This window comes from Exophiala dermatitidis (assembly GCF_000230625.1).
Source record: "Exophiala dermatitidis NIH/UT8656 unplaced genomic scaffold supercont1.2, whole genome shotgun sequence".
In the NCBI taxonomy this organism is placed as follows: domain Eukaryota; kingdom Fungi; phylum Ascomycota; class Eurotiomycetes; order Chaetothyriales; family Herpotrichiellaceae; genus Exophiala; species Exophiala dermatitidis.
This window is the reverse complement of record NW_008751647.1, coordinates 2,408,369-2,422,915: the sequence shown is the minus strand read 5'-3', so window position 1 is coordinate 2,422,915 and position 14,547 is coordinate 2,408,369. Positions and strand designations below refer to the sequence as shown.

Here is a 14,547-nt window from a genome sequence, read left to right as displayed (position 1 = left end):
GCGTACCAGCCTGTCGCAACGTGTTCAGCTTTCGATATACCGAGGCGAAAAGTGAGCCAAGACATTGATGGGAAATCATCGTCTTGACTTCAAATTAAACTTCCCATCAAGAAGGCATGTTTCACCCGGCGAAGGCATGTCAAAGCCTTGAACTGTACTGGAAGAGACTCACCTTTGTTGAGAACTTACCTCGGATTCTTCTCATGAGAACCAACGCCAAGCTCCTTCGCTGTCGCTTCTAACCAGTACATGGCTCGATTGCTCCAGTTGTCGGCCGATAAGATCGTGGCAACTGGTGCTGCACGAGCTCGTTTCCAAGTTCTTGGTGGTGGGCAACTTGCCCTTGGCTGACGCACTGGCATCCATACAAGGCCGGCAATTCCTTTACAAGGCGTTGTCAGTTTTCTAGTGCTCCAAATGGGTGGTTGGTGCTGACGGCGACTCCGTAGGGTGGCTGTCCAAATCGAGTTTGTGCTCGTGGTTAGTTCAACCTCGCATCGGACTGACACGGGAGAGTGGCCGATCCTCTGGTAAGCCCAACAGTTGCTCTCGAGGCCAGCCAGGGGCAGTCGAACCGAACCTAGGCAAGCTAGGCCCTAGTACTGTATCTCAGGCATTGAAGGATCCATGCGGGGTCGACGTTGCAGCCAGGACCTGTACATGCTGCTGGCTGTCCTGCACCCGGGCGGAATATTGGCCGTTCCTCGATGAAATTGGTGCAAGCCCCGATGTCAACTTTGCTGGGCATGATGTGATCATGTAGTAGTCGTGAGAACGCATTTACCGAGCTTTTCACCGGTCGTGGTCTCCCATCTGCCGGATTTCTGGGGTTGTCCAGGATGATTTTGCGTGTGTTCAACTTGAAGTGGTACACGTGTTCTGGTCAACTAGTCTGTTACTTCAAATGCCTGAGGTATAGGTGACTCGGATGGTGCAGTATGTATGGGCACGCTGTCGCGAGGACAAATTCTGCGGTCGACGAAGAAAGACGCCATCTGGGGAGCGGTTCAGGTTAATATGTGTCTTGAACACCGAGTGGGAATCCCGATTAATCAACATCTTCATCTCTTCGAACTGCGAACTTCTCATGCGGCGAATGAAACGCGGCCGACACGGGTAAAACGGCCCAGCGAAGCGTCCATTTCGGGCAGGAAAGAGTCGCTGCTCTTGCACATGAATTAGTCAGTCCCCGAAAGAAGTTCCGCCAATCATATGCGCTCAATGTCCGGAGCGTCGGACAAGTTCAACCCTAGTCCCGATATGGCTCTTTATTTACATCCGAGCCTTGGCACGTTCAACAATGGCCGCTGTCGCGCGCTGCCAGTACCTGCGCTTGACGATCGTAGCCTGAGGTGTTTCATTGTATATTGATACCCGCACGGACTCGTTCTCTGCTCTACTCCAGCTGGCAGCCTTGCAAGAAGGCGTCGTTGTACATTGACTATTCACTCTTTGCCACGAATCTCCGTCGGTTTCCCCGCTACGTTCGTTTCGAAGCAACACTTTCGCTCAGCGGCCGGCAGATGCTGTCACCTATCGTCCCAGTGCAAAGCGCACCATTTCAAGACGGTTGAACAAATCCTGAAAGCGCGTCTCTGTAAGGATGGCTGCGCCACCATTGCCCACCAAATTCCCCTGCTGGTGTCGCGCGATATATTCTTGGGGCGGTGAAACGGACAAGGATCTTGGGTTCATCGAAGGCGACCTGATAGAATGTCTCAACGCTGGAGATGGGTCGTGGTGGATGGGCAGATTGCGCAGAGACAAGAGGATGATGGGACTTTTCCCTTCCAATTTTGTTGTTGTTCTCGAGGACAACTTCGTTCCGATGAGTCGATCAGTCAGTCCATTGCCCGAGCTGCCGAGAACGGGCAGCGGGAACAGGAACAGCTCTGCAGAGAAGAAGGAGAGGGCCAAGTCGAGGAGACCATTCCAAGGTTACAAGAACGCCAAAACCCCTACCGGCACCCTCAGTAGCGCGCCTCAGCAGGCAAGGCCTACGACCGCTTCCGCACAACAACCATATGATCCAAGAAATCCTCCCTCAACAGTCCTGTGGCAGCAAAGACCTCCATCTAGAGCTCCCTCAAGGACACCATCCCCGATGCCTCTTCAAGAGATAGGCTCATCTCCGCCACCTCCTCCACCTCCTCATCGTGTGCTGGGCAGTCAGAACGGGAGTATATCCCGAGCTCACTCGCCTGCGCCAGATACTTTTGACATGAACGATCGATATCAGTCATTCTCACGCACGCCTTCACCTGCGCCACCATCTATCAATGGACACACCCCACCCATGATACGAAGTGCGATAGACGAGGTCATGACGTCGCTGGACGATATGACGCTCACCAGAAAGGATTCAGTACAAGAGCCAGAACAAGAATTCAACCCTTGGTCGCCCGAAGCATTTGATGATTTCCGTCGCCCTGACCAAAGACCAGACCCTCGGCCCGTCACCAGTCTTGGACTAGCGGCTGGCGGGAGCCACTATTCCGAGGGTCGCATCAACTACAGCAGTCGACACAATAGCCCGGATCGGAGCTTGGACGGTCCTCCACGCCTCGAAAACTATGTACAGAGAATGGAGAGCCGCTTGCGTCGCATGCAGCAAGCACGAGAGGGTAGCAACCAGGATGAGCCAGGAAGCGATCCGCCTGAACCGCCGCCCAAGAACTCTCCTTGGACTTCGAGGCCTGCGTCATCCATGGCCATGGCCACCCGACGGATGTCTATGCGAAAGAGGAAGTCGGCATTTGAACTCGGTGGCGACAGTCTGGGAAGAACTTACACGACAAAGACAACTTCGACCAATTCCAGCAGTGGAGTCCAGAGCGTGGCAACCAACTCATCACATCAATCCAGTATGACCAGCCAGAGTCTCATGAGTGGATACTCTGCAGGAGGAATCAGTGCCACAAGCGCAGGCAGTCTGGCCCGGAAAAGAATGGGAAGCATGAGAGAGCGGATAGCAAGACCCATGACGAGTGCAGGGACACGTCTCCAGCAATGGGATCAAAGCGACTTGCGGCCAAAGACACCCATCTCGAGTGTGTCATACCACTCGAGCCAGGATTCAAGGCAAGGAGCGAAGTCAGCCGTCGGTTGGGAAGACGCCAACAGAAGCATGACCGGCGGGCTCGGTGGCTTTACAACGCCCAAAGCAAAGAAACCGGGCTTTCTCAAGAAACTGATTGATAGTGCAAAGACTGGCGCAGCAAGTGCCAGAAGCACCATATCAGCAAGCCAGACCGGCAGCAACGCTGGATCGCCGACCAAACTGACCGGGATTGCCGGTGGCACGGCGTTCAACGCACCGGTGCAGAGTTCTCACGCAAACAGCGCATACGGAGCGAACGCTGCAAGACAGATGGGACTTGCCAGCGGTGCATCGGGGTCGTACATCCTAACGAGGCGCGATGTCAACAGATCAAACACCCCCGGACCGTCGGAACGACAAGAACGGGCGGATCGTTGCCATATGCTGGACCAACCGGTCATCTGCCCAGTAGAGGAGCTGTATGAAAATCTCGAGGGTGATGAGGACGCTGATGGACGACCCGTCCGTGAACCGTTCCAGCTCAGCAATCCCAGCTTCAGCCAGGTTGACAAGGCAGCTCGGTTCATTACCAGTCTTCCCAGCAGTATTACTGCGGCTAGTCTGGCCACAGGTTATATTTGCCGTCCATACCGAAGTGGAGTCCAACGGCTCCGGGCGATTTTCATCTGGTGTGCCGAAAGAATCAACTGGGAAGAAGACCTTGATTTGGACGCCTTCAACTACAGTCAACCAATCGATACGAGAAGGGTCATCCAGTCAAGACGCGGTAGCAGTCAAGAGGTGTCAACGCTGATACTCGAGATGTGCAATGCGATTGGCATTCACGCTGAAGTTGTGCAAGGATATCTGAAAACACCCGGGGAAGATCTCGATTTGGACGCCACTGCACGTCCGAACCATTACTGGAATGCGGTCCTGGTCGACGGGGAGTGGAGGATGATGGACGCCAGTCTTGCGAGTCCCACGAATCCGAAAAGGGCACTGTATTCCAGTGTTAGCACAAGCATTGCAGAAGCCTGGTACTTTTTGACCCGACCGAGTGAGATCTGTTGGACTCACGTCCCTGTCCAGGACGCTCAACAACACATGATCCCAAGTGTCAGTCCAGATGTTCTTTTGAGTCTACCCGGAACGTGTCCACCATTTTTCCGGCAGGGACTGTCCATGCATGCCTACGACACCAGCATCATAAGAATGGAAGGACTTGAAATGTGCACACTCAGCATCAACGTGCCTGCCGAAATTGAAGTCGTGGCAGAGGTTGAGGCCAAAAAGTACCTACGCGACCAAGACGGCGATGTGTACGAGGACACGGACAACGTGACTAAGAAACGAGCTCTGGCTCAAGCGAGCTGGCACCGAAGTACCATGCCCAACACCGACATCTGTCAGAAACGGTATGTCATCAAGGCTGTTTTACCTGGAGACGAAGGTTTTGGGGTTCTCAAGGTGTACGCGGGGAAGAAGGGTCTCATGCTCAGTTCCCGCGATATCGTGCATCCGCTGGCGCTGGCGTTACCTTTGTATCATAGTGGTGAAAATCCCGCGTATGATTTTGTCATGAGACATCCAACGCCTCATGCCACGAGACAAGACTTGTACGTGGTGCAGCCTCAATGTCTGCGTCTCGGTGCGGGCGAGACATATGTCTTTTGTGTCCGCCAGCACGCCGCATTGGGGATACCAGCAGCAGCAGCATCGACTGAGCAGCAACAACCCGGCTCCGGCTTCGATTTAAGGCCTACCAGTCCCAATCCGCTTGTCCGACCCACCAGCGCCATGAGCATGACGAGCAGCGCGGCAGGTAGCAATCCCAGCGAATACAGCGGTACTGCTATCATCAACGGCACCAACAAAGTCAAGGACAAGCCGGCGAAACTGGCCATTCAGTCTCCAGGCGGCAAAATCATTCGATTGAACCGCAAACATGAGGGCTTGCCCCAGCCAGCCCAGTTGAGAGAGGTCGATGGCGAGATGTTGGGCAGTGTCTGGGAAACCATTGTCAAGGTCCAGGAACGTGGAATCTGGCGCGGCCTCGTCCTGGCAGATCGGAGTGCGAGGTGGTGTGTCTGGGGAGAATGGGAGTGTGTATGATTCGACAACCATTACTGACTACTCAGCGATGACGGGAGGGGCTTCTTTTTGGGGGGTTTTCTTGTTCTTTTATTGTTGATTCCACGAAAAGTTGGGGTTCCATGAGGGAGGGCACGCCGGGCTGGCTGGGAAAGATAATGGCAGTTTTCTTCTGCTTGGTTTGGTCCCAAGATGCAGACAGACGACTTGCATCTGATTCGGATTCGAATTGTGTAATGGGGTTCAGTGGGTCGTTAAGAAAGCGCAACAGGATGATGGACATACGAGAGAGATATGGAGATGCTGGTTGTTTGTTGTCATGTCTTGATAACAGGCTGTTTGTTGGCAATCAACCCTCCATCATCTCCATGTGGTGCATTTCGGGTTCATGGTTCATGATTCATGAGGTGAAGGGAAGTGGCTTTGTAACACTACAGATATGAATGTGGATGGGGATATCGAACACAGACAGGGCTTTGAGGTTCAAACTACAACATTGTGCCTCAGGTACACATCGCTGCCAGTGACTGCAAGATTGACCGTGCAGTAATTACGTCATCCTAGATAAAATATGTCCGACGAGGCTGGACCCCCGTACAACTTCAAGTTGGACTGTGAGCAATTCCCAATCATGTTATTATTGTCCCAGCTTCGCTTACGTTTTGAGAGCACATAGCCCTTGACAAGATTAGACGAATACTGTGCATACCTAGGTGCCAGCCGCGGGGTTTTGTCCAAATCTACGAAGGGCCTACATCTGCACATCTGCTATTACGTCCACTGATTGGCAATGGACACGAACAGCCAGGAGGACACGATGCCGTCATTGAGAACTTACCTTCAGACGGTTCGGCGGCTAGTCTTTCAGGGAACCACAAGCACGAAACCCGCGTCCGGAAGCGGTGCAATTTCGCAAAATGCTGCTGCTGGCCATGGTCATGATGGCAACACTACAACCACAGCCACCGGCACTAGAGGCAACAGGATCGAAGACAAATTGGTTCTAGTAATGGGAAACCCATCAGCCGATCTAGACAGTTTTATTTCAGCGGTTGTTCTGTCGTATTTTTACAATTCGAAGCCATCAGACAGCAGCAAATCAAAGAGAGACACCAGCACCAGGTATGTGCCTGTTCTGAATTTGCCGACCGTCAGGTCCCGCGATCTATGGCGTCTTAGACCGGAGTTTGGAGTCGCGCTCCGATTTGCTTTGGGGGAAGACAGTAGTAGTACTACCAGTACGAATGCATTCCACGATGAACAAGAACAAGAACAAGAACAAGGGCAAGGACAAGGACAAACCAAAGTGGGTGAATTGGAGGAGCTAATCACGGTCGCCGATATAAAAAGCGATCCACGGTCGAAGTTATATTCTCTATTTGCGAATTCGAAAACATCTTCCGGCAATTCGTCTTCTCATGACGACAACAGGGACTACGATCATGAGCAACAGCACCAACAACCACTTTTCCTCCTCGACCACAACGCCCCTTCAATCCCAGGCCTCTCGGACCAAGATATCCAGGCCAGATTCACAGTGACGGGCTGCATTGACCACCATGTCGACGAAGGATATGTTTCTCAGCAGGCGTCGCCGCGCATCATCACCACTGGGATCGGCAGCTGTACGAGTCTGGTGGTCAAATATCTCCGTGACCAGGGGATGTGGCCTGAAACTACTACTCGTCGTAGCGGTATGGCCGACTCCAAGTCGGATTCGATAAAGCACATCCAACAAATCAGCAAGCTCGCCCTGGCCCCGATTCTGATCGATACCTCGAACCTCCGGGCCACGGGGGATAAATGCTCCGATGTGGACAGGGAGGCTGTTGCTTTTTTGAAGGATATCATTGACAATAATGACACTCCGGCTCGGAGCCTTGAATCTGCAAATGTAGCGCAACAGCAACAGCAACCACAAGCCCGAAAGAATTGGGACCACGATGCATTCTACCATGCCGTAGCGACTGCAAAGGCCAACTCTCTGAATCTCCTGACTATGCAGGAGACGTTTGATCGGGACTACAAAGCGTGGTGTGAGCCCATCGGAGCAGCAGGAGGAGGCGACACGTCGTCTACTTCTACTAGCGGTGGTGGTGTCGATGTCAATATCGGCATTTCGAGTCTGGTCAAGCCGCTCTCATGGCTGGTCAAGCATGCAGGCGGCGCGGAGGCGTTTCTGAATGAAATCGAGACGTTTGCCACGGCCGAGGAACGCAGATTGGGCGTGTTTGCCATGTTGACGCGCGCAGGGAATCGGAAGGAAGTAGTCGTTTTGACCTTCAACGACAAATTACGTGGGTTGACTTCAGGCTTTGAAGACAAGGCTGGCAACGAGTTGAGGTTACAAACGTGGGACGAGGACTCTGAGTTGCTCAAGGCTCTGGAAAATAGGTTCAACTCACAAGGGGAATACAAGATTTGGTGGATGGGGGATACGAGCAAGAGTCGCAAACAGGTCGGCCCGCTGTTGAGAGAGGCTGTGAGGAAGTTGTGATTGAGCAATAGAAATGGACAAGGAATAGAAAACTATGATGCAATGCGATTGCGTTGACATTGACATTGGCATTCAGTCGACACAATAAGGCCTGTTGACTTGAACAACAGACTATTTTCCAAAGCCCTTTTTTTCTGTCTAGATTATTGCTATTGTGGCACCTTCTGGGCTAACCCGTGTTCTTCGATATCTTCAGCATTTCCATCTGGCGTCGCCACTCCCGACTCGGCCTCGGCCAATTTTTGTAACTGGTCATCCAATCGACCGTATGCTTTGGGATTCTTTTTGGGTTCGCCCCGCCCCTGGCTTTTCATCTGGTATCCCCGGACTCGGGGTCCCTTGCCAGTTTGTTTCGGAAGCTCGGACTGATATTCCCGGCTGAAGGTGGTGGTATCATTTTCCAATGTTCCTTGTTCGATGCTGTGACGGACATTGGTGAAAAAGGAGTCGATTACGCTGTAGTTGTGGATCTGCAGTAATGTCCACGCCAACATCTCGCTGGCTTGTAGGAGATGGTGCACATATGCCCGATGGTGGTGCTCGCAGGCGTAGCATTCACAGCCGGGACTCAATGGCGATAGATCAGTGGCATGTTCCGTGGACCACATGTCGACCCCAAGGGGTTTGTCCAACGTTTCGGATGCTGCCTTGGAGTCCGGGAAAGAGAAGGACAGCGCGATTCCCTGTTCTGATGCCCGTGTTACAAAGGGCACAGTCAGCAAATCCACGCCCGCCTGAACCGCTGCAAGCACCGCTTGGGGTGTCGGAGGATCGTCTAGGCAGATTGAAGGTAGCTGCCGCAAGTCTTCTGGTAACGAGACAAACGTCGAGAGGGAATAAGTACATAACCCGGAAATGTGCGATCTGTAGTCGTCGTGTAAATCTGAGAGAAGAAATGACAATCGTTCTGGCTCCAGAGGCGGGATAGAGGCGAAGATGGGCGGTAGGGGATCGCTTCTGCTATCGTCTTCACTTCTTCCCTCAATAGTATCTCGAAGCCAGGCGTGAGTGCGGTCGGCACTCTTCTCAAGTCGCTTGAAGCCAGGGCTCTTCGTAGGTATCACATCGGCCAGAGTCATCGACACATCTGCCCCGAGCTTTTTGATGGCTTCGTTGTACTGTTCCAATTCCAACCATCGAAATCCCACCGACGTTGAAATGGCGATCGCCGAATTCGTGTTGGAGGCAGGACACTCTATACTCGGCACGCGACGAGGCCCTAAAAGGGAGACACATTTGTCAGGAAGACACGTGTAGCGTCTTAAGCGGGATTCCCCAGTCTGGACTGGGGTGCTGTAGATTGGCGCATCGGTTGGCGACTTCTCAATGACTATTACGACCCAACTGTAAGCCAACAGGTCAGCGGGCAACTTGGGCGCTGTAAAGCGACAAACATACAGTCTTCCAGCGAGTGATACACGGCGGCAATTTTTGTGTGTTTTTGCACATTGTCCTGCGTCAGGTGAGGTATTGCGCCTCGCGAAGTTGGGACAATGTAGTTTGGTGTCTTGAGGGTGGTGGTGGTCGAGCGAAATGACATTAGGCCCAGCCTCGCGGCGCCTTCTGAGGCTGCCGTGTGTTGGAGGAGAAGTTTGAACATGTCGCCAGGCAAAGATGCCAGCGGGGCACCATTTATCTCGTCCATTGTCCCATTGCTGAAGATATGTACGATCGCATTGTCAGGTCTATAACCTTGACCGTCCCGAGAAAGAAGATGGAATTGTTGCGCTATAAATGTACGAGGTCCGCTGTAGCACTTGTAGTACGGAGTATTTTTCTCCTAATGCAAGATTACTCATCGAGTTCAAAGTTGTTGAAGTTGTGACAACTGTTTTCCTGGGATAGGAAGTCGAATTGTCTCTTCAGCGCCGCTGGCGTCACGCAACGCCAGGTAGGTACTCAGGTCAGTGGCTGTTGGAATCCATCTGGACCGCCAGGCTGTCTCAACTGAGCATCCCCTCTTCAAGCATAGGCGAGTACGAGCATACCAAGACGTCCATGGAGAGCCAGAACTCGCAAATCCCGCTGCCAGCCTCGTATTGATATTCAGCTTGATTCATCCTCGTGTCCTGCACTGGCTAAAGAGCGCGAGCTCGAATGGCCTTGCGGGACGACAAAACGTCTTTCCACACTTTTGGAACCCAGGCTAGGTTCGCAGCAAGCCAGGAGAGGATGCTGCTCAGTCCAGCCATCCGAAAGATCGGTTTAGAGCAAGAAGACAAGACTTTTCCCAGAGCCAAGTCCCACCGGGCTTCAGCCCTTCATTTCATGCACTAAAATGCGCATCATCCGGCCGCTTCTCTGTGACTATTGAATTACAATCTGAGGCTGAGGTACGGCAGGTTGACAAGTCGTCTTGTCGTAGACCACCAGGAAAGCCTATTCCTGTGTGTGACTTGCCCTGCTCGAAGAGCTGTCAAAGCAGCCTAATATGAGGTTTGTCAAATATTCTGCTCCTCCCAGTCTGTCATGCTCTCAATTGCTCTTCTCTTGTGTTTATTCAACCGCTAGAGGACGTCGGCATAGCACGCCCACTCTCTGAATCTTCCAGACCTTAACCCACTTTAGCTACAAAATAGCGGACATGGCATTGTCATTGTTGCATTGCCCTGGAATCTGGTGCCTTACCCTCCTCTTGAGTGTTCTCTGGACGGCAGCCCCACTATATGCGGGCAAGGAAAATCACAACGGTGTACACGTCCAGTCTGGTCAGAGTATCCAGGCAGCAATTGATGCGGCAGCTCCTGGACAAACAATCTTGGTCGAAGCGGGGACGTACAATGAGCAACTTACCATCGAAACCGACGATATTAGTTTGGTTGGCCTCGGAGCCGTCCTCGTTCCTCCAAGCACTCCAATTCATAATACCTGCTCTGGTCTAGCCGGGCCGGACACTGAGGCAGGTATTTGCGTGACAGGACAGAACGTCGAACTAGCTCCTTTTGTGACTGAGCACGAGAAGGTCCTCTCGGTGGGCCGTCCTGTGAAGCACGTCTTGGTCACCGGGTTTGAGGTTCGAGGATTTTCGGGCATAAATGTGGCAGTAGTCGGTGCACAAGCCACCAAAGTCGTGGGGAATCAGCTGAAGGACGGTGGCCAATATGGTTGTTTGACGGTCGGCTCGACAGATACGCATGTCGATGGCAATACCGTGGTGGCAAGCGACCTAAAGTTCATCGCAATCTGTGCTGACGACACGCCTGGGGTGCAAGTGGTGAACAACTACGTTAACGGCTATGTGATCGGACTCTGTGTCCAAACCTCGGGAGCAGTTTATCGGCACAATGAACTGGCCAATCTCTGCATCGGCGCCTTCGTTGATCCGAACATCAGTGGTGCAGACGTCAGCGGAAACCACATCAGCAATGCGAATCCTGCCTGCACGACCATCGCTGAGGTGGGGATTTCTGGGGTTATCATCGACGGTGCGGTTGACACCACTGTGCGGCACAATCTGATCGAAGGCTTGACCGCCGGAGGCCAACCCAACAAGACGGCGGTGGGTGTGGTCATCATTGACGAGCCGACAACCGACCCCGTTGCGGTCGCCTCGGGCAACATCGTATCCGAGAATGTCCTCCGCAACAACGACCTCGATATATACGTCCAGACTATCGGCACAGGCAATGTCATCGAAAACAACGAATGTTCGAGCCCCAGCGAGCTATGCGGATGAGATCGACCAAAGGCTGGATCTTACGGTAGTGCTCTGGATGTGGCAGGCTTGAGCCCTGTATGACTGAAGTGATATTGAGTGTGTTGAACCAACCTGAGAAGCACCCAAATGCTAGCTGTAGCTTATGGCTCTTTTATCATTTTTGAGCACAAGGCGGGCTCCTGGGTACCTCGAAAGGGGCCATGGGGCCACCACCAGCTGCCGGAACAAAGGCCTTTTTATTATTTTCGGGTATACGGCGGTCTCCCGAATACGAGTATACACAATGCAAATCACATTTTATTTCACTCTTGTGGTGCTTTGTGCCATTGAGCTCGAGGCAGCCACCGATTGAATGAGACGGCAATAAGACAACTGCTTGAGAGCACAGCATAGTGCTGCCACTTGTTATGCCAATTCCAGGCATAGCATTATCTATACAACTAGTAATATTGTGATTTCACGAAGGACTTGTCCTATTTTAACGGGGCCTAGGGTCTCGTTAGACTATATAGTTTCTAGAGGTTATACGATAGCGTACGACGCTAGTCGAGACCGTCTACCGGCCCTCGACGTCTTTATAATACTTAGCACTTAGAGTGCCTCGTTCCGTCATAATATGGAATCTGTTGAAGGACGTGACACTGAACTTAAAGCAGCGTAGCTGAAATTCGGCTAAAACGGCGACGGCGAGAGACGTTTACGGCACAGATCAAACGCGTTTCAGCCTCGCAGACGCAACTTATCAGACTCCTCGCATACGTCCACCTGTAAGGAATATATATCACCGGGCATGACCTCGAACTCAGGCGCTAGCCCGAGAGGGCTGCTCGTTGTTATAGAAGGCCTCGACCGCTCCGGAAAGTCAAGCCAATGTCAGCAGCTGTTCGACTCTCTACAATCACAGGGCAAGAGAGCACGATATGTCAAGTTCCCTGGTTCGTCGCGCCGCAGTATTTTCGTCCGGTCTCGCTAGCTTACCAGCATTAACTAGACCGGACCACACCGACCGGACAGATGATCAACAGCTACTTAACAGGCCAGGTTCAACAGGACGATCATTCCATCCATTTGTTGTTTTCTGCCAACCGCTGGGAAGCCATCAGGAGCATCCATAACGACCTTTTGGCTGGCGTCACCGTGATTGTTGACCGCTACTCGTTCTCAGGAGCCGTGTATTCGGCCGCCAAAGAAAACCCCGACTTGACGCTTGACTGGGCCTGGAATCCGGAAATCGGGCTTCTGAAACCCGACGTCCTGTTCTTTTTGGACATTTCTGCTGCCGATGCCGCCAAGCGCCGAGGTTACGGTGCCGAGAGATACGAAACAGAAAAGATGCAGGCCCGTGTACGCACGCTGTTCCAGGAACTCTTCGCCAGACTCGAGAATGTACCCGTTCGTATCATCAATGCAGGACAACCATTAAAGGCAGTCGCAGATGATATTGCGGCTGGCATTGCTGATGGCGCACAAAGTGAAGCTAGTTCTAAGCAGTTGGGCAAGCTGGGACCATTGTTGGCACAGGCTTGAATTTACAATGATTTGAATGCTATTAAAATGTCATTTCATCGTTCATCTTCGCTATCCTCAATCACGATTTCAAGTCTGGCTGGCTGCGGGCTTTTATCAAGACGGCTCTCAAGGTGGGATGGAATGCTTAGCAGCGACTCTGCAGAGGAGACCGACGCATTGTCCGCCAGCTCCTCCTCGCTCACGTCTTCTGCTTCAAGTTCGTCTACCACTTCCTGCGCGGTAAGAACATCCCCCTCGTCCTCTTCATCCCCATCTTCGTCCTCACTTTCAGTCTCTAAGATCTCCGCTGGCACTGTAGCAGTGGTCTTCCCTCTTTTCCGCAACAGTTGCTGAACCTCTTTCAGACCCCTCGTCCTTAATGTAACCTGTTGCATCAATTCCCGCCACCGGTGTTCCTGCTTGCACATTGGGCAATGTGCAACTTCGGGTACGACGGACGTTGACGGGTCCTTGTTGAGGGCCGAATCCGCTAGGCAGGTTACGTGGCATATGGCCGGGCAGTCATGTGTATGACAGACCACGAAGAGGCTTTTCTGCAGGTCAATGCCATCTCCGCACACAGCACACCTGTGGTCATCTCCTTCATCTAGAAGGAACTGGCACTTTTCAAGCACATCACGCAGTCCTGCATATGTTGGGTCCACACCATCAACACCGCCTTTTCCGATCAGGTCAGCCCTTCGTCTCCTCGTCGCCGGCTGAGCGGAGGTGAATTCGTGTTCCTGTTCTTCCGAAATTGATTGCGCGGGGTCAAAATAAACTTTGATACCGGGACGAATGCGTGAATCCACCCGGCCGCACCATGTCACCCAGGAACGATAAGCATCCTCGCTGAAGAACCGCACTTCAAGTGGCCACTTTGAGAAGTAAGGTACCCGGAGTAGGAGGTGCAGGTTGGACAATTTATCTATCAGGGAGGTCCGCGGCCGGCCCGGTCTTCGTGTGACCTTTCCTGTTTGGGCAGATGTTTTGGTGCGGGTGGTGGCGAAAGAAATACGCTCCTCTGGCGTTATGTGTCTGGTCAAGTGAGCATTGTGCCAGGCCCATTCAAACTGCAGAGCGGCAATGTTGGACGGGAAGCCGGCGACAATGCAGGCCATCTCCCAGGGCCGAAGACTCGCTCGGGATGTTCGCACTGCCCCACCCTGGACTCGGCCATTATGTTGTGCGAGGCGCCGTGCGGGATTGGGACTTGATCCAATGTAGATGCTTGAGCGGCGTACAGTAGAACGCAGAAGATAACAGCAGTAAAAGGCCGGAACCGGTTTGATGTCCATAGATACAAAGCCTGTGCCTAGGTAGTCAAGCGTTCAAGCTTTGGGCGCCGCGATATTGACGGGTCTCTGATTCAAAGTTCGAACAAAAGGGGCCCGCAAGGTGCAGGGCCTAGAGAAGTAGCATTGGTTCCCATGCACTCTGGCTGTTAAGCATGCGGCCAAATATTGATATGTCTGGGGGTAGTATTCAGCGATGGAGCGGAGCCCTTGCTCGCTTCACATGTGAGATGATGGACACGGGAAACTTGCGCAGCGCATGGGGTGTTGCGGCGCGGTCAGGCTGCAAAACAAGCAAAACAAAAGTCGGAACGTATTCGCGCCACTCCGGACATATTAGATAAGCTGCTGAGGCTAGCCAGAAGAAGACAGAGTCGCCTTGGCAACACGTGATTTTGTTCTCACCTGACGTGTGTCCGCATTTTCGTAGTGGTAGTTCTAGCCTGCGGTCAGC

The 14,547-nt window shown here is 52.7% G+C and overlaps 6 protein-coding genes across 6 annotated transcripts; 4 read left to right on the top strand and 2 right to left on the bottom strand.

The window, feature by feature from the left end:
- Positions 1-1,603: 1,603 nt before the first annotated feature.
- HMPREF1120_02359 (uncharacterized protein) lies at positions 1,604-5,155 on the top strand (the record flags this gene model as incomplete). Its single annotated transcript, XM_009156397.1, has 1 exon — positions 1,604-5,155. One exon carries the CDS (start codon positions 1,604-1,606, stop codon positions 5,153-5,155), a length of 3,552 nt encoding a protein of 1,183 aa, XP_009154645.1.
- Positions 5,156-5,924: 769 nt separating this feature from the next.
- Positions 5,925-7,631, top strand: HMPREF1120_02358 (exopolyphosphatase; the record flags this gene model as incomplete). Its single annotated transcript, XM_009156396.1, has 1 exon — positions 5,925-7,631. The coding sequence occupies one exon, from the start codon at positions 5,925-5,927 to the stop codon at positions 7,629-7,631; it is 1,707 nt and encodes a 568-aa protein (XP_009154644.1).
- A 149-nt stretch (positions 7,632-7,780) lies between these two features.
- On the bottom strand, positions 7,781-9,276 carry HMPREF1120_02357 (queuine tRNA-ribosyltransferase; the record flags this gene model as incomplete). Its single annotated transcript, XM_009156395.1, has 2 exons — positions 7,781-8,961; positions 9,030-9,276. 2 exons carry the CDS (start codon positions 9,274-9,276, stop codon positions 7,781-7,783), a joined length of 1,428 nt encoding a protein of 475 aa, XP_009154643.1.
- A 208-nt stretch (positions 9,277-9,484) lies between these two features.
- HMPREF1120_02356 (uncharacterized protein) lies at positions 9,485-11,723 on the top strand. Its single transcript, XM_009156394.1, has one exon. It carries the CDS (start codon positions 10,216-10,218, stop codon positions 11,305-11,307), a length of 1,092 nt encoding a protein of 363 aa, XP_009154642.1. The 5' UTR covers positions 9,485-10,215; the 3' UTR covers positions 11,308-11,723.
- Positions 11,724-11,924: 201 nt separating this feature from the next.
- Positions 11,925-14,477, top strand: HMPREF1120_02354 (thymidylate kinase). Its single transcript, XM_009156392.1, has 3 exons — positions 11,925-12,224; positions 12,281-13,038; positions 13,164-14,477. The coding sequence occupies exons 1-2, from the start codon at positions 12,080-12,082 to the stop codon at positions 12,814-12,816; spliced, it is 681 nt and encodes a 226-aa protein (XP_009154640.1). The 5' UTR covers positions 11,925-12,079; the 3' UTR covers positions 12,817-13,038; positions 13,164-14,477.
- HMPREF1120_02355 (uncharacterized protein) lies at positions 12,852-13,919 on the bottom strand (the record flags this gene model as incomplete). The annotated part of the gene is made up of 1 exon (XM_009156393.1): positions 12,852-13,919. One exon carries the CDS (start codon positions 13,917-13,919, stop codon positions 12,852-12,854), a length of 1,068 nt encoding a protein of 355 aa, XP_009154641.1.
- Positions 14,478-14,547: the final 70 nt, after the last annotated feature.

Excerpts from the sequence above, each read along its gene's own strand:
- HMPREF1120_02354 (XM_009156392.1), top strand. The coding sequence starts at position 12,080 with ATGACCTCGAACTCAGGCGCTAGCCCGAGAGGGCTGCTCGTTGTTATA. Across the intron at positions 12,225-12,280 it reads ACGATATGTCAAGTTCCCTG|ACCGGACCACACCGACCGGA; the intron begins GTTCGTCGCGCC and ends AGCATTAACTAG.
- HMPREF1120_02356 (XM_009156394.1), top strand. The coding sequence starts at position 10,216 with ATGGCATTGTCATTGTTGCATTGCCCTGGAATCTGGTGCCTTACCCTC.